Source organism: Lepidochelys kempii, chromosome 3, assembly GCF_965140285.1.
Source record: "Lepidochelys kempii isolate rLepKem1 chromosome 3, rLepKem1.hap1, whole genome shotgun sequence".
Taxonomy (NCBI): domain Eukaryota; kingdom Metazoa; phylum Chordata; order Testudines; family Cheloniidae; genus Lepidochelys; species Lepidochelys kempii.
This window is the reverse complement of record NC_136382.1, coordinates 132855794-132874651: the sequence shown is the minus strand read 5'-3', so window position 1 is coordinate 132874651 and position 18858 is coordinate 132855794. Positions and strand designations below refer to the sequence as shown.

General features: G+C 46.2%; 1 protein-coding gene across 14 annotated transcripts in view; it reads right to left on the bottom strand.

Annotated features, from left to right (window-relative positions):
- Window positions 1-18858, bottom strand: part of DISC1 (DISC1 scaffold protein) — a 383371-nt gene that overhangs the window by 159705 nt on the left and 204808 nt on the right. For all 14 annotated transcript variants that reach the window (XR_012158151.1, XR_012158148.1, XR_012158149.1 and 11 more), the window contains one exon: window positions 6577-6765. Coding sequence is in view for 9 of the 14 variants with exons in the window: in XM_073338073.2 (XP_073194174.1) it covers window positions 6577-6765 (189 nt within the window). In the remaining 5 variants the exon portion in view is untranslated. The remainder of the gene's footprint in view (window positions 1-6576; window positions 6766-18858) is intronic.

Sequence of the window (18858 nt, the reverse complement as noted above, 5' to 3'; positions counted from 1 at the left end):
TATTGTTTCATGGTCTCTGTGTATATAATGTCTTCTGCAGTTTCCACAGTATGCATCCGATGAAGTGAGCTGTAGCTCACGAAAGCTTATGCTCAAATAAATCGATTACTCTCTAAGGTGCCACAAGTACTCCTTTTCTTTTTGCAAATCTGTACAGTAAATCTCTGACATATCTCAGTGCTTTACAATTTATTATCATCATAGTTTACAGTAAATTTCAGCATACTATGATGCCTTATTGCATACACAAAAAACAGTCTTTGAACGGCTGCCAGTTCTGTTGGTTCAACAAGCTCACATAAGCATTTGTCTGAAAGCTCACTGAAGAAGAACTCATTTGAAAAATGAACCATTTGGAAAATTATGGAAAGTTCCCTTTCTCTAACAGAGCAGGTAGCAATATGAAGGGCACAGCCTGGAGGATCAAAAAAACCTCTTCAATCCATTGGAAAGCCCAAATAATTAGAAAGCATGCATCATCTGTTTTTGGATCACTTTGTTTATGTTCACAGGTTTCAGAGTGGTAGCTGTGTTAGTCAGTAACAGCAGAAAGGAGGAGTACCTGTGGCACCTTAGAGACTAACAAATTTATTTGAGCACAAGCTTTCGTGGGCTAAAGCCCACTTCATCAGATACATGCAGTGGAAAATACCATAGGAAGATATAGTTAGATATAGATATAGATATACACACACAGAGAACATGAAAAAATGGGGGTTGCCATACCAATTCTTAACGAGACCAATCGATTAAGTTGAGGGCTATCATCAGCAGGAGAAAAAACTCCTTTGTAGGGATGGTCAGGATGGCCCATTTCAAACAGTTGACAAGAAGGTGTGAGTAACAGTAGGAGGAAAATTAGCATGGGGAAATAGTGTTTAGTTAGCGTAATGGCTCATCCACTTCCAGTCTTTATTCAAGCCTAATTTAATGGTGTCCAGTTTGCAGATTAATTCCAGTTCTGCTGTTTCTCATTGGAGTCTGTTTTTGAAGGTTTTTTTGGTTGAATAATTGCAACTTTTAGGTCTGTAATTGAGTGTCCAGGGAGGCTGAAGTGTTCTCTGACTGCTTTTTGAATGTTATAATTCTTGACGTCTGGTTTGTGTCCATTTATTCTTTTACGTAGAGACTGTCTGGTTTGGCCAATGTACATGGCAGAGGGGCGTTGCTGGCACATGATGGCATTTATCACATTTATAGATGTGCAGGTGAACGAGCCTCTGATAGTGTGGCTGATGTGATTAGGTCCTATGAAGGTGTCCCTTGAATAGCTATGTGGACAGAGTTGGCAATAGACTTTGTTGCAAGGATAGTTCCTGGGTTAGTGTTATTATTGTGTGGTTGCTGGTGAGTATTTGCTTCAGGTTGAGGGGCTGTCTGTAAGTGAGGACTGGCCTGTCTCCCAAGATCTGTGAGAGTGAGGGATCATCCTTCAGGATAGGTTGTAGATCCTTGATGATGCGCTGGAGAGGTTTTAGTTGGGGCCGAAGGTGATGGCTAGTGGCATTCTGTTACTTTCTTTGTTGGGCCTGTCCTGTAGTAGGTGACTTCTGGGTACTCTTCTGGCTCTGTCAATCTGTTTCTTCACTTCAGCAGGTGGGTATTGTAGTTGTAAGAATGCTTGAAAGAGATCTTGTAGGTGTTTGTCTCTGTTTCTAGCAGGATAAATACTTGTCTAGTAGCATAGAGGACACATCTTCCTTCCCTTCCTACATATATTTTCAAGAGTACTGTTGCTTTAAATCTCTTTAGTGGCCTACAAAATCCATCTTTTTGTTTTTAAGATAGCTCTTCCTGTCTGGTCACCTTCGAAAAAAAACTCAGCATCCTTCCAAAAGAGCAATGCTGTTGTCTCTTCTACCAGCATGCTGCTCAGAAGATTTTGAGGTAGGAAGAGTTTCAAACTCTGGAACTATCTCTAATTCTTTCTCAAGAAAACAACTCTAAGCCCTGGTCTACACTACGGGGTTAGGTTGAATTTAGCCACGTTAGGTCGATTTTAAAATGAATGCATCTAAACAACCAACCCCGTTCCGTCGACCTAAACGGCTCTTAAAATCAATTTCTGTACTCCTCCCCAGCGAGGGGAGTCAAGCTAAAATTGACCTTGCTGGATCGAATTTGGGATAGTGCAGACTCAATTTGATGGTATTGGCCTCTGAGAGCTATCCCAGAGTGCTCCAATGTGACCGCTCTGGACAGCGCTTTTAACTCTGATGCACTAGCCAGGTACACAGGAAAAGCCCCAGGAAATTTTGAATTTCATTTCCTGTTTGGTCAGCATGGCGAGCTCAGCAGCACAAGTGACCATGCATTCCTCCCAGAATCGAAAATGAGCTCCAGCATGGAGCGAACGGGAGACACTGGATCGGATTGCTGTATGGGGAGAAGAATCTGTGCAGGCAGAACTCTGATCAAAAATAAGAAATGCTAATATATATGGCAAAATCGCACAGGGCATGGTGGAGAGAGGCTACAACAGGGACACACAGCAGTGCCGCGTGAAAGTTAAGGAGTTCAGGCAAGCCTACCAAAAGACAAAGGAGGCAAATGGTCGTTCCAGGTCAGAGCTCCGTACATGCTGCTTCTGTGATCAGCTGCATGGCATTCTAGGGGGGGACCCTACCACTACCCCACCACTGTCCGTGGACACCTGCAAGGGGGGAGTCTCATGCAACAGGGAGGAGGATTTTGTGAATGAGGAGGAGGAGGAGGAGAATGCGCAGCAAGCAAGCAGTGAATCCGTTCTCCCCAGCAGCCAGGACCTTTTCATCACCCTGGAGCCAATACCCTCCCAAGGCGGGATCCCCGACCCTGAAGCCGGAGAAGGCACCTCTGGTAAGTGCACATTTGTAACTACAGTACAGGGTTTAAAAGCAATAGTGTTTAATGTTTGATTTGCCCTGAAGACTTGGGATGCATTCGCGGCCAGTACAGCTACTGGAAAAGTCTGTTAACGCATCTGGGGATGGAGCGGGAATCCTCCAGGGACATCTCCATGAAGCTCTCTTGGAGGTACTCTGAAAGCCTTTGCAGAAGGTTTCTGGGGAGGGCTGCCTTATTTCGTTTACCACACCAAGTGACTCACAAGTAGTCTGGAATCATTGCAGCACAAAGCATGGCAGCGAATGGTCCTGGGTTTTGGCCGCATTCAAGCAACATTCGGTCTTTATCTTTCTGTGTTAGCCTCAGGAGAGTGATATCATTCACGGTCACCTGGTTGAAATAGGGGAATTTTTGTAAGGGAACAGTAAAAGGACTCAGTTCATACCGGGTTGTTTGCACTTGGCTAAAAGGGATCATCCCGGAGAATAGCCACGCGGCAAGGGGAGGGGTGAAGGATTCATCCCAGAGAATAGCCATGCAGTTGGGTGGGGGGAGGTGTGTGCTGCACATCCACCCGAAAAACCGAAGGCCCTCCTTTTAAATGTGAAACCCAGCTGCCATTCCTTGCTATTGGAAAGCATGGCGCTGCAGTTTGAAACCATTCCCACATGTTATGAAGGCAGAAAAAGCCAACCCCACCTACCAAAAGGCTTTCTATGGCTGCCTGGAAACCGAATTTTGTTGCCCAGCCATTTGTGATGTGTCACCAAAGTGGCTCAATATAAAAGGCAAAATGCAACCTTGTATTTAAAGCATATGTGCTGTCTGCTGTGAATTGCTTGATTCACTATGAAAGAGTCTCCCTTTTGTTCTCAGAAATGTATCCTCTTAAATTTTACTCTCCCTTTTTATCTCCCCCCAGGTGCAAATGTTTCCATGCTCCGCTTATCATCTTCATCCCTGAGGTTATCACAGATTAGAAGGCGAAAAAAACACACTCGCAATCACACGTTTTCCAAGCTCATGCAGTCCTCCCACACTGACAGGGCACAGCTGAATGCATGGAGGCATTCAGTGGCAGAGGCCAGGAAAGCATTAAGTGAGCGTGAAGAGCAGTGACAGGAGGCGATGCTGAGGCTAATGGGGGAGCAAAAGGACATGATGAACCATCTGTTCGAGCTGCAGGAAAGCCAACAAGAGCACAGACCCCCACTGCATCCATTGTATAACCACCTGCTCTCCTCTCCAAGTTCCATATCCTCCTCACCCAAATGCCCAAGAACGCAGGGCGGGAGGGCTCCGGGCACCCAGCCACTCCACGCTAGAGGATGGCCCAAGCAACAGAAGGCTGTCATTCAAACAGTTTTGACTTGCAGTGTGGCTACAATAAGCAATGTGGCCTTGTCCTTCCCTCCTCCCACACCCCAGCCCACCCGGGCTAACTTGTCAGTTATCTCACTTTTTTTAATCAATAAAGAAAGAATGCATGGTTTTAAAACAATAGTTACTTTATTTCCTTTGCCAGCTGTGACCGAAGAGGGGAAGGTGGTTGGCTTACAGGGAATTAAAATCAACAAAGGGGGCAGGTTTGCATCAAGGAGAAACACACACAACTGTCACACCGTAGCCTGGGCAGTCATGAAACTGGTTTTTAAAGCCTCTCTGATGCACAGCACTCCTAGCTGTGCTCTTCTAATCGCCCTGGTGTCTGGCTGCTCAAAATCGGCCACCAGGCAATTTGCCTAAACATCCCACCCCGCCATAAATGTCTCCCCCTTACTTTCACAGATATTATGGAGCACACAGCAAGCAGCAATAACATGTTGGTTGCACTGAGGTCTAACCTAGTCAGCAAACAGCGCCAGCGAACTTTTAAATGTCCAAAGGCACAGTCTACCACCATTCTGCACTTGTTCAGCCTATAGCTGAACTGCTCATTACTACTGTCCAGGCTGCCTGTGTACAGCTTCATGAGCCATGGGTGCAAGGGGTAGGCTGGGTCCCCAAGGATAACTATTGGCATTTCAACATCCCCAACAGTAATTTTCTGGTCTGGGAAGTAAGTCCCTTCTTACAACTGCTCGAACAGCCTGGAGTTCGTAAAGATGCGAGCGTCATGCACCTTTCCCGGCCATCCCACGTTGATGTCGGTTGTCCCTTGTGATCCACCAGTGCTTTCAGCACCATTGAGAAGTACCCCTTGTGGTTTACATACTGGGCTATGTGTTCCATCTATTACCCCTCCACAGTTAGGGAAAACCATTGCAGCAAAGCCATCCACTATGACCTGCACATTTCCCAGAGTCACTACCCTTGATTGCAGAATGTCAGTGATTGCATTGGCTACTTGGATCACAGCAGTCCCCACAGTAGACTTGCCCACTCCAAATTGATTCCCGACTGACCGGTAGCAGTCAGGTATTGCAAGCTTCCACAGGGCTATCGCCACTCACTTCTCAACTGTCAGGGCAGCTCTCATCTTGGTATTCCTGCGCTTCAGGATGGGGGAAAGCAACTCACGAAGTTCGAGGAAAGTGGCCTTATACATGCAAAAGTTTTACAGCCACTGGGAATCTTCCCATACCTGCAACACTGTGTGGTCCCACCAGTCTGTGCTTGTTTGTCAGGCCCAGATTGTCTGCCATTGCTTTCACAGAGGGAGGGAGGGAAGGGCGACTGACAACATGTACCCAAAACCATCCTCGACAATGGTTTTGTCCCATCAGGCATGGGAGCTTAACCCAGAATTCCAATGGGCAGCAGAGACTGCGGGAACTGTGGGATAGCTACCCACAGTTCACCGCTCTGTAAGTCAATGCTAGCCACGGTATTGAGGACACACTCTGCCGACTTAATGCGCTTAGTGGAGACATACACAACTGACTGTAAAAAATCGATTTCTAAAAATTGACTTCTATAAAATCGACCTAATTTCGTAGTGTAGACATACCATTATGTTTAGCAGGCAGAGGCAACTACCGTTTGTGTGTATTTGTAATCAATTAAACACTACGCCATCTTTTACTTAAGCAACATAGCCACTGTATCTGGTAACTTACTGGACGGCTTCAGGAAGGGAAGGCAGAAGACAGAGGATCTACAGAACTTAGAAGCAGCACTACTTTGTCAGTTGCATTCACTTAATCACAGATCAAATTTCCTGATTCCACTTTGAAACAGTAAGCCAGAAAGGCTGCTTATGTTGACTTGTTAGCTGTACTCGCTAAACCACTTATTTAAATAAAGACTTCTTGCTTTCAAAACCTTGTGCCCTCTATGAGTTACACACTTTCCCAACAAACATACTGAATAAATACCCAATTCTGCTAAAGGCAGAGGTTCCTACTGTTGTGGACACCCTATATTTTCCATAGATGAAAAGTACAAGAACATTTATGTACAAGATATTTGATTATGTACATGATGTACATGCACAAGGCATTATTATTATTAATTAGGTTTCAGCACAAGAGACTTTTTGAGAATCAGGGCTAACAGAGATATCAAAAGCACCCTACAAAACTAATATACACAAAGCTAGAAAAAATGTCACTCATGAATGACAAGACAGAGCCTGACAGCATGTACAAACTACTGTTTATCAAGGTCCTGCCAAAATTTCCCTCCTAAAAATGGTATGTTCTGCATGTCACACACATCACAGTGCTGTTCATCCAATCCAGCAGAATACTGGTCTGTCCACAATATAGCACAAGCAAAGCTTCAATCACCCAACAGTGAACTACTTACCAAAGGCAGACTTCCCCTGCTCCAGTTCTTGTTTCAATCTGTTGAAATCTTCTTTAATTCCCTCTAATTTTCGGACATTTCTGGCATTCAGCACCAACAGCTCATTGAGAAGTCCCTCCAGCCCTTCTCTCTCAGATGTTAATGATCTGATTTCTTCTGCAAGATCCTTAGCAGTACAGAAATTACTTCCTGCAGATTCATTTGGAGGAAGGGTAAGAGAGAAGGAAACAAACATTTGCAACATCAGTAGATTGCACAGAAAACACAGGAAATTAAGCAACTAAAGACCCAAGCAGCAGCTAAAACAACAGTATTAAAAGAGAGGAGAGTTTTGCATTCTGTTTAATTTTTCTGCTCCACTAAATACCATTACAGGAAATGTTCTTAATAACCCATTGGAACAAGATGTTCACAATTATGGTTTACCTAGATTATTTTATACAGAAAACATTCCCTCATTTTTAGTTTTTAATTATTTTTTACATTTGTGGGGAAAACCCATGTCTGATATTTAAGTTGAAGAAAATTTCACACTTGTAATTCATGGGTCATTACCTTGTAGTCCATCAGATCATCATCAGGCTTTATAATGTACCTCAATTTATAATTGCCAGATGATACAGTACATTTAAATGGGTACCATAAATCTGTTAGACTCCAAAAACATCTTTGTTGCACAACGAAAAATACCATATACCATTATTTCCTTACGGTTTTTATATATAGGACAAACTGTGTTTGTAAATGGTATGCACTTATTAAAAATAATATATCAAAAAAGAAAATGCTGAGGTTGCATGGATAAGTGCTTAAAAATCAGGATTCTCGACTTCTTTCTCTCCCTGAAACGTGTAGTTTAGGAGCCATGCAGGGTTCCTGATACTCCCATCTTATTTTGCCCTACAGTTCCTGAGTAGTGTGTGATTCCCGTTAGAGAATCAGAACTGGGAGTCAGGAGTCCTGAGTTAAATTCCCAGCTCTACCGCTGGCTTGCTTATATTATTAGTCCTTAAACTCTCTGTGCCTCGTTTTGTAAAGATCAAGATAATAGCACTTCCCTACCTCACAAGGATAATTACATTGATGACACTAGAAAGTTGTACCATTTTAACTATGTCAGTATAGTTAAAATCGCACAATCCCCCTAGCGTGGATGCAGTTATAGCAGTATAAAGGAGCTTTCTACCACTTTTGCTATTCCAGTATGGGAAGGGGAATAACCATACCAGTATAAGTAATTTTTACACAATTTAAATTGTGTTCACAGTAGGGATTTCACTGGTATAGCTATTTCGGTAAAAAAAATACACACACCCCCAACCAAAATAGTTATACTAGTAAAACATTTAAATGTAGACTAGCCCTAAGGTGGCAGAGGCCATATGAGTACCTGTAAACACAGATCTATAAAATAACCTTTAGGGGCTCTGACGTAAGCAGCAAGGGCATTCAAGGGTTACGGATGAAACACTGCTTCTAGAAATTAATGTGAAGCACATCCACTTGTGCATATATTATCCATCTACCACCTCAAAACTCAAAAGAGAATGCACAGATTATAGGTATCCCAGACCATAACAGCTCCATCTATTGTCCACATACCAAAATGCTTTATGAAATTTTTGGTTGAAAAGGACAATAAACTGCTGCCTTTACACAACAGATGATTTTCTAAGGTAAACCGTTTTGTTTTTCTTTAAGAAATATCCCAAAGCACCAATCGGCAAATTTTCAGCTTCAGACATAAGTATCGTGTATTTTTTAATTCAATCCTGTGAGTCAGAAGAACTCTCAATCTATCATTTTTTCCCTTATCATAAATGAAAGAAACCAAACAATCTTCTCTTTACTTATAACAAAATCTCCATTTCTATTGCCTAGGTTAGATCCTATTTGCCAAAATTCAACCTACGGTGAATTTTTACAAATAAATAATTATAAATAACCCCTAAGAGCAGGGTGTATAAGCGTCATCCTTCCCCTGCCCCCACCCTGAGCCACTATAAATGTTTTATAAACCTAATCTGTGATTTGCTTCCACAGGGGTGGGGGGAAATGAGGAAAAAGTTGACATATAATAATGGATGAATGGCAAATATTGAGATGCCTCTAAGGCAGCGCGGCTGACAACAAAACAATGGTCTCTCCAAAGAAAATAGAACTCATTACAAGCCTTAGTGCACAGGATCCTTAATAAAACATAAAAAAGATGATATTCTTAATTAAAATCTGGAGCCTTCTTTCTACTTCTGAAAAAAGCTAGGGAGAAGGTATGATGCTATACATGAAAGTTTTATACATGTTGAATAATTATGAATTCCCAGAGGGGAGGTTAATATCAAAACTCAGGCTATGATGAAAAGGCATCAAGTATATGCCCATAAGGTAAATCTCTCTGATGTAGATTTTCCTGACAGCAGAAATATGCCTGTGAGTCTGTGATGAAAAATCATCAAAGCATATACGGATCTGTGCACCACCTCCTGAAAGTGCCATCAGTGAACTCCTGACCGCAATCACAGTAACTAAAATAGGCACTTTCTAAATGCCACAAGAAAGTTAATTTTAAAAATAGATCTATATCCCTACCTGCCAACATTATAAAAAATGCCCTTCTGCTTTTTAGAAACCACAAGTCACTTTGGTTACTATAGAAATATCCTTTAGACACCTGTAAAAATATTTCAGTTTGTTAATATCATAAATTTGATAAAATGCCTCATTTTGATGACAAAGTAATTTTACCACCTAAACAGAGCACAATAATTCATCACTTTCCTGAATACCTGGGGTTAAATTTCTACAGCTGTACCACCGTAGACAGTGTTCTTTTGGATCTCACTGAAGATCCAGGGAATAGGCGGTCAGGCCTAATGGCTAGAATCAGGTGCCTGGAAGTGGAGCCAGGGTCAGAGTAAGGTGCCAAGCCAAGGATCAGAGCCAGAGACAGTGTCAGGGGCAGGGCATAGTAGTAGGGATCTGAAGCGAGTCAGGAAAGCGGGAACCATGAACAGACAGGAGAGTGGGACAAAGTGTTCAGCAGGGTTCAGCAGTCAGGCAAATAGGCAGGGTTCGTAGTAGCCAGGGATTCACCAAGTTGCTCAAGCAACTTCCTGTACCTCTATCTGCTTTAAATAATGCATCCCAGTCAAACGTTGGGGCTGGATATCTCCCTCGATCAGCTTTGTGGGCAGAGCCTTTGTGAGCTAGAGCTTCGCCAGCGCCCTTCTCCACTAGTTTGGGTAAGCTACTGGGTGGTGGCCATAGTCTGAGCATGGCCTAGGGACTCACAGGCCCTGGTTCAGGGCCCATGATCTTACACCCTTAACCAATAAACCCTTATTAGAATTTGTAAGGAAAACCTAGAATGCTGAAGAAAGTAGTGCTGGTTGTGCAGAAAGTGGTAGTCATTAACAAAATAATAAATAAATCTTTCAGTTGAGACCTAAACCCAAGGTTTAATGACCCCAGGTGTGGTCATTAAAGATCCCACGGCATTTCTGACAAGAATAGATATTTACTTCCAGCGCCTGGGCCAAATTTCAGTTTAGATAAGTAATCTACCTAGGCAAAATTCCCCGGCAATATGCATTAAATGTGATATTCTTCATTTTGTCCTAACTATTGTGGAGTGTTAATGAGAGCTGAAAGACTACTGAGTTCCTCATCAGCAACGACTGCATTTCTCTAGTGTGTATGTATAAATATGCACACCCACATAATATTATACCAGATGGGTGAAATTAACAGCTTCATACATTTCATGAAAACATTGGCAGGTTCATGGAATTTTACTGTGCTACTTTTAAGATGTTAAATTTTTTAATTTGAATAAATATATGAAATCAACACTCACTCATAGAATTTATTAATTCAGTAGAAAAAGTAGTATCCAACCATGTGAAAGGAAACCAGGATTATAATAAAACCTGTAATTAACTAAGTGCTCTTTGCCGAATCAATTCTGTGACTTATTACTTTCCATTACCAGGAGCATCAGATATAAAAGGATTTATCCCCAAAATCATTCATGAATTTTCCACTTTGGAACACGGACTAATCATAGTTATCAATCACTCATGACACTCTATGAATGGTCTCAGTCTCTACCCTGTGCTGATCCTGAATTATGTGACCAAACTCAGTCCCCTTCTGGGGTTTGGCTTTATTGGTAGTCAAAAAGCAACATCACAATAAACCTTCGCCTAAACTTCCTCTCTGAGTTTGGAGGTCCCTAATGTTTTCCTCTAGGACCGCCTCCCTCCTATATCCCCAATTCTCACTCCGTTGAGAGACACTCCCATTTCCCTTATATCCAGAGGTGTTTAATAAGCAGTACAGACCAAAATGAGCCATTGGAACACCAGCAGTTTTATGCAAGATTCTAACACCAGCAGGGTGGGCCAACAAAAAATCCTGCCATTCCGTTACACACCACAGTCACAACGATCTGTTTTGAGAAGCAGTGTAGTAGTGAGGAGGAAACTGAGAGCTTGGTTTGTGATCATTTAAATCCACAATGGTGTACTGGGTTTTATTTTGTGCAGTGAGACATCAATACTGCAACATGAGGCACATATAATGATTTTATATAAAGCATTACATGGTCAGTAGACAAAATGAGGGCTACTTGGTAGAAGTCTGAGAGCTCTTGCAGGATCTAACCTCAAGAGTTTGCAAAGAAATCTCACAACTTAAACCAATATAAATGACTTCAGCAATCCAGACAAAAAGGATCCCAAACATTGGTGGAGGAATAACCAGTGCAACCAGGGAAGTGCACAGGGGCTCCCCATAATTTGGGGATTAGTGCTGCTGCAGGGGTCCAGAGTGTTGCTCCAGCACCTGGAATCCCAGGTCAGAGCAATGCTCCATCATTTGGTAGATGGGGTCACAATGCAACTGAAATTTGGCCCACCCACACCTCCATAATGCCAGACAGACACATTTCTGTCTGGCCACATTTCAGTGGTGTTGTGACCCCATGTGCATGGCCACAATGCCTATCAAATTTGGCCCACCCATCAACATTCCCTTTACACTGCACACACAAAGCAGATGTTTGCAGAAGCCTCAGCAGTCTTGTTCAGAGCTGGCTTTCTGTCCACTTGAGTATGCTGGTGAAAGCACTCTGTCTTCTATCCACCCAATCTGCCTTCTCATACTTATTAAACATTACACTCAAATTTTAGAGACCCTCGTTCAGTACGGACCAGACAGGAATGGGCCATCTCCTGAATCACAAATACTTCTTGCAATATAGTCTGAGGCCTCCCATCCACACAGTGACCTTGCATTAGTCAGCTTGTGAAAACTGACAGGATCACCAGGCAATATAACATACCTGCATACGAGGGTGACCAGGTGTCCGGTTTTCGACCGGAACATCCGGTCGAAAAGGGATCCTGGCAGCTCCGGTTAGATTTGCTGACCGGGCCATTGACTGTCCAGTTGGTGGTGCCACGCAGCAGGGCTGGCAGGTTCCCTGCTAGCCTCCACACTGCGCAGCTCCTGGGAAGCAGCCGGCATGTCCCCACTCTGGCTCCTACGTGTAGGGGCAGCAAGGGGGCTCCGAACGCTGCCTCCGCCCCACGCGCCACCCCCACAGCTCCCATTAGCCAGGAAACACTGCCAATGGGAGCTGTGGGGGCAGCGCCTGCAGAGCTGCCTGCCTGTGCCTCCATGTAGGAGCCGGAGGCGGGGACATGCCGCTGCTTCTGGGAGCTGCTTGAGGTAAGCGCTGCCCAGAGCCTGCACCTGTGACCCCCTCCCAGGCTCCAACCCGCTGCCCCAGCTCCCGCCCTGATCCCGCTCCTGCCCTCAGAACCCCTCGATCCCAGCCCAGAGCACCCTCTTGCACCCCAAACCCTTCATCCCCACCCCAGAGCCTGCACCCCCTGCCCAGAGCCCATACATCCAGTGGTGAGCTGGAGCCGGTTCGCACCAGTTCACTAGAACCGGTTGTTAAATTTAGAAGCCCTTTTAGAACCGGTTGTTCCGCAAGGGACAACCGGTTCTAAAAGGGCTTCTAAATTTAACTAGCCAAAACTGGCGCCTTAGACGCCGACTCCACAGGTGCTCCAGCCCTGGAGCACTCAAGGGGAAAATTTCGTGGGTGCAGAGCACCCACTGGCAGCTCCCCGCCCCACCCCCAGCTCACCTCCATTCTGCCTCCACCTCCTCCCCTGAAGGCGCCGCCCCGCTCTGCTTCTCTGCCCCCCCAGGCTTCCCACGAATCAGCTGTTCGCGTAGGAAGCCGGGGCGCGCTGAGAAGCAGGCGGTGGCTTCGCACTTAGGCCCAGGGAGGTGAAGGTGAGCTGGGGCAGGGGAGCGCGAGGAGGGCTGCCCGCGCCGCAGCAGGTAACCGGGGGCGGTGGGGGCACATAGGGGAACCGCTCCCCACCCCAGCTCACCTCTGCCACCCTCGGCCTGAGCGAGAAGCCACCGTCTGCTTCTCTGCCCCCACCCCCGGCTTCCTGCCAAACAGCTGATTCGCAGGAACCCGGGGGGGGGGGGCCCAGAGAAGCAGAGCGGGGCGGTGCATTCAGGGGCAGAGGCGGAGCGGAGGTGAGGTGAGCTGAGGCCGGGCGCGGTGCAGGGAGCTGCTGGTGGTTGCTCTGCACCCACCAAATTTTCCCTGTGGGGGCTCTGGCCCCAGAGCACCGAGGGAGTCGGCGCCTAAGGTGCCACTTTTGATGTTGTGGAAGTATAACATTGTGGAAGTATAACATTGTATAAGGGGACATGCTGGATACATTGTATATGAGAGGGCATGCCAAAACATGTTACAAAGTATCTGAGGGAGCACACATAGGGACAGTTAGCTTTTGAATGGAAGGTGTGAAGGGCAATTAGTTAAGTTAACTGGAAGCTGTTAAAGGAGATTGTTAAGGGTGGCAGGTAATTGAAGATACGTGACTGGTCTCAGGGATCTCGAAGGGTGGTGACTAAAATCTTTTTTCTTCTTTTGTCTGTAACTTCTCTGTAACTTGTTCTCCAAAAAAACTGTATAAATTAAAAGACACAAGCCCCACTCGGGGGGCTCACTTCTAAATGTATTAGCAGAGCAGCTTTGCTAATAAAACAGAGCGGTCTGATAAACTGTGAGTCTGAGTCAAACTTTGACAATGTGATCAGTGCGGAGATTGGCCACTCCCCCGCCCCTAGGAGCCAGAGGGACCTGCCGGATGCTTCCTGGGAGCTGCCCCAGGTAAGCACCACCGGGACTCCCCATCTTGCCCCCCAGAAGGTCCCTCTGGCTCTTAGGGGTGGGGCGGGCACCCACTACGGTGGCCCACGAGACCCTCCTGCCCGGTTCTGGGGGCAATCAGGGGACAGGGGAGTGGGGTGGATGGGTCAGAGGTCACGGGGGGGTTGGATGGGGCAGGAGTCCCAGGGGGCGGGGGTGGGCAACGACCCCCTCGTGGGGTGAGGAGGGAACCAGTTGTTAAGATTTTGGCAGCTCATCACTGCATACATCCTCCCACACCCCAACCCCATGCCTCAGCCCAGAGCCCCCTTCCATACTCCAAACCCCTCGGCTACATCCTCCAGCCAGGAGCCCCCTCCTGCACCCCAAACCCCTCATCCCTGGTGCCACCCTAGAGCCCATACCCCCAGCCGCATCGCAACCTACTGCCTCAGCCTGGAGTCCCCTCCCACACTGAACTCCTCATTTCTGGCCCCACCTTGGAGCTCGCAGCCCCAGCCAGAGCCCTCACCCCCTCCCACACTCCAGCAAAAATGAAGGAGTGACTGAGGGTGGGGAGAGCAAGCGACAGGGTGGGAGATGAAGTGAACAGGGGGCGTGGCCTCAGTGAAGGGGCATAGCAGGGGGCAGGGCCTCAGAGGACGGGCGGGCGGGGCAAGGGTGTGAATTGAAAGTTGGGAACTCTACTGCATACTTCACAAAATGTGCCTGCCTAATGTAACACTTTACCATTGCCTGTAATTTCTAAGTACACCAGAACAGATGTCATTTGTCACAATCCAGCACCCCATTTTATTTTATATATGAGTATGCATGTGCAGAGGGAAACAGAGAAAGAGAGATCCACCTCGGTGAAGTTTCACATTTCTATACTACTATTCTAGCAACAATTGCTCCTTGTCAGTGAGACTGGTCTGGGAGTAAAATGGTCACAGCTATTTACTGATATACGTAAGGGTTTGTTAACCTTTGAAAATTAATCTGGAATAAAGTAGGATGTGAATTTAAAGTGGATTAACTACTCCAGATTATGTCCATGTGTGGTCGTGCATATTCCTGAATAAGAGTGCCTTGTTCTGGAAAAAGAGCCTCCAGCTATAGATTTAATCAGGAAATACCTCCTGACATAGACAAGCCCTAACACAAGCTATTTGGATGGGCAGGAAAAAAATCATGGGGATTTGCTGGGCCAATTCTCAGTTACAAGGACTCAGTCTTATTGATTCCCATGGCACCTATCCCATGTCCTCCCAACTTAAGACAATGCTTCCTTAAGACAATCCTTCTCCATCTGAAGAATGATCTGACAACATGGAGTTTCAGAAGCCCATCTCACACCCCTTATTGGTAGCAGTGAATGGGACTCCTCACATGGTGGTGTTCTATCTCATTTACCAATAGTGCTTTATCTGTTTCTGGATGCTTCATAGATTCCAACGCCAGAAGGGACCACTGTGATCATCTATACTGACCTTCTGCATAACACAGGCCACAGAATTTCCCCCAAAACTCTTGGAGCATATTTTAAGAAAAACATCCAATCTTGGTTTAAAAATGGTTAGTGATGTAGAATCCATCTCAAAACTTGGTAAATTGTTTCAATGGTTAATTACCCCCACTTTTAAAAATGTATGCCTTATTTCCAGTTTGAGTTTCTCTAGCTTCAACTTCCAGCCACTGGATCTTTCCCTGCTAGAGTGAAGAGTCCATTATCAAATATTTGTTCCCCACGCAGATACTTGTAGACTGTGATCAAGTCACCTCTTAACCTTCTCTTGTTAAACTAAATAGATTAAGCTCCTTGAATTGGTCACTGTAAGGCAGGTTTTCTAATCCTTTAATTATGGTTCTTCCCTGAACCCTCTCCAACTTGTCAACATCCTTCCTGAATTGTGGACACCAAAACTGGACACAGTATTCCAGGCCACATACCAGTACCAAACACAGAGGTAAAATAAGAAATTATTACTAATCTTTCCATAACTGTTGTTCTTTTAAATGTGTGGCACATGTCTAAGCCACTGTAGGTGTGTGCGCACTCCAGTACACCATTGTTGGAGAGCTTTTTTCCCCAGTGGCAATGGTACTCCTCAGGGATGCACAAGCACCCTCTGCTGCCTCACGCCTTGTGTGCAGGCATAAAGGGAGGAGCCAGCCCCAACCCCCTCAGATCCTTCCTACCTACTCATATATAAAAATAAAGAGTGGAAGGAGGACGGATCATAGAACGGACATTTGCTTAGTAACGCTTAGTAAACATTTCTACTTCTTTGACTGATTTGCACACGTCCATTCCACTGTACGTGACTCACAAGCAGTCCCAACTAGAGGTGGGTTCAGAGATATTTTTGAACAGGGACTGGTGGATTGCTCGTCCAAATTTAGCACGGTCTCTAGATTGTTGAGAGATAGCATAGTCAAAGGCAAATACATGACATGCTGACCAGGTTCCCACTTTGCAAATGTCTAATATGGGAACATTAGTGAGAAAGACCAGAGTGATTCCTTGGGACCTAGTTGAATGATCCAACACTCCATCTGGCAGCTTTATGTTAGCCAACTGGAAGGCAATTATAACTGGATATCCAAGACAATATCCTCGGAGTGGAGACAAGACTGCCCTTCATTCTGTTGATAAATGCAATGAACAACTGAGTCAAAGATCCGAAAGGTTTAGCCTGTACCAGATAAAACGCTAAAGGTCTTCTAACATCCAGAGGTGTTCAGTCCCTCCTCAACCTTACTACCATGAGGCTTTGGGAAGAAGGTCAATAAGAAGATTGCTTGGTTAATATAAAAAGTGAAAACCATGCTTCTAAGAAACCTTGAGTGAGAACAAAGGTAGACTTTGTCCACATAGAAAACCATATACAGAGGATCTGATACTAGAGTCCTTATCTCTCCCACTCTCCTGGATGATGTAATGGCTACTAAAAAAGCTACCTTCATGAAATGTGCTACAGAGAGCAGGTCACCAGAGACTCAAAGAAAGGGACCCATCAGCTTTGTTAAGACTAGATTCAAGTTCCATGGGGCACACCAACGAAAGGTGTCATTTTGGGAGAAGGGAGCTGTAAGTTTAGACCTCCAAGAGTTGCTTAGAGAAGCCACCCTGGATCAGCTGCTAGTACAACCAAGAATAATTGGTCCTTCAGTGGCTAGAAAGGCTGGGAGCAGGCAGAAGCCAAATCAAGACCCAGTGGGCTATGTAAAAATGGCTGGCTGCTTCCTTGAGGTGGCAGTTCTGGGTGAAGCTGGGACAGAGAAGGAAGGGTTTTCCCATCTTAAGCCAAAAGCCCAGCCTGGTCAGGGCCTAATTCTGATTGCACCTTTTGATTGAGCCAGCGAAATACTAATTTGTTTTATATAATGGAATTTAAAGCCCAGGCAGCCATCTTAAGTTGGATATCAATTGATTGCTGTAAAATTAAAGGGTGTTTGCGTCATGAGATGCTCCACTGGTTCAAGAGAACCGGTGACACCACCACTCCATTGCATGACTCTCAGAGGAGAAAAAAGTCTAAGATATAGGGAATCGTGGGTCATTGATTTTAACAGTGAGTTCTTCTAATATGCAACAAGCCAAGCAGCAACCAGTGGTGAGCTGGAGCTGGTTCACACCGGTTCACTAGAACCGGTTGTTAAATTTAGAAGCCCTTTTAGAACCGGTTGTTCCGCGAGGGCTTCTAAATTTAACTGGCCAAAAGTGGCGCCTTAGGCGCCGACTCCATGGGTGCTCCAGCCCTGGAGCACCCAAGGGGAATATCTGGTGGGTGCAGAGCACCCACCGGCAGCTCCCCGCCCCAGCCCCGGCCCCAGCTCACCTCCGCTTCACCTTCGCCTCCTCTCCTATACGCACCACCCCGCTCTGCTTCTCCGCCCCCGCCCCCCGGCACTGTTCGCACGGAAAGCCGGGGTGGGCTGAGAAGCAGGCCGCGGCTTCCCGCTCAGGCCCAGGAATGTGAAGGTGAGCTGGGAAGGGGGGCGCGAGGAGGGCTGGCCACACCACAGCAGGTAACCCGGGGGAGGGTGGGGGGCGTGCAGGGGAACCGCTCCCCGCCTCAACTCACCTCTGCTACCCTTGATCTGAGCGTGAAGCCACCGCCTGCTTCTCTGCCCCCCCAGGCTTTCCGCGAATCAGCTGTTCGTGCTGTTCAACGGAGCGGGCAGAGTGGAGGTGAGGTGAGCTGGGGCTGGGTGCGGGACAGGGAGCTGCCAGTGGGTGCTCTGCACCCACCAAATTTTCCCCATGGAGGCTCCAGCCCCGGATCACCCAGGGTCGGTGCCTAAGGCGCCACTTTCGATGTGATCAGTGGGGGGAGTGGCCGCTCCCACCCCTAACTACGCTCCGCCGCCCCTAGGAGCCAGAGGGACCTGCCAGATGCTTCCTGGGAGCTGCCCCAGGTAAGCACCTCCAGAACTCCCCACCTCACCCCCCGGCAGGTGCCTCTGGCTCTTAGGGGTGGGCACCCACTACGGTGGCCCACGAGACCCTCCTGCCCGGTTCTGGGGGCAGTCAGGGGACAGGGGAGAGGGGTGGATGGGTCAGGGGTCCCGCGGGGTGGGGGTGGGCAACGACCCCCTCGTGGGGTGAGGAGGGAACCCATTGTTAAGATTTTGGCAGCTCATCACTGGCAGCAACTATTAGTTTATCATTTATATTGCATTTAGAGAAGTATGCTACCAGCTCTGCTATAGCTATGTCCAATATTGCTCAACATCTAGCAAAGGAACGATTTCTGCAAAACAGGAAAATGTGAATGGGGGGAAATAACGACACTAAGCACAAAGCACACATTCACCTTTCTTCCTCCTCTTTTTAAAACTTTTTAAAGATCAACACCTGTTGGAACAATAAGAAGAACTAAAGAGCTAACAGGTGTTCTTCCTCAGGGCAATCATCATTATGGTATCCATCAATGCCACTAATACAAGTCATAAAATCTTCCACCCAGTTGCTGATGAGGATACAGAGTTTGATTGCAACTTAGACTTCAATAGATAAAGTGAGGGTCTAGGAGCACATAAGGAAAGCTTAGTGCGAAGAAAAGAGGAGGAATTAGATGTAGTGA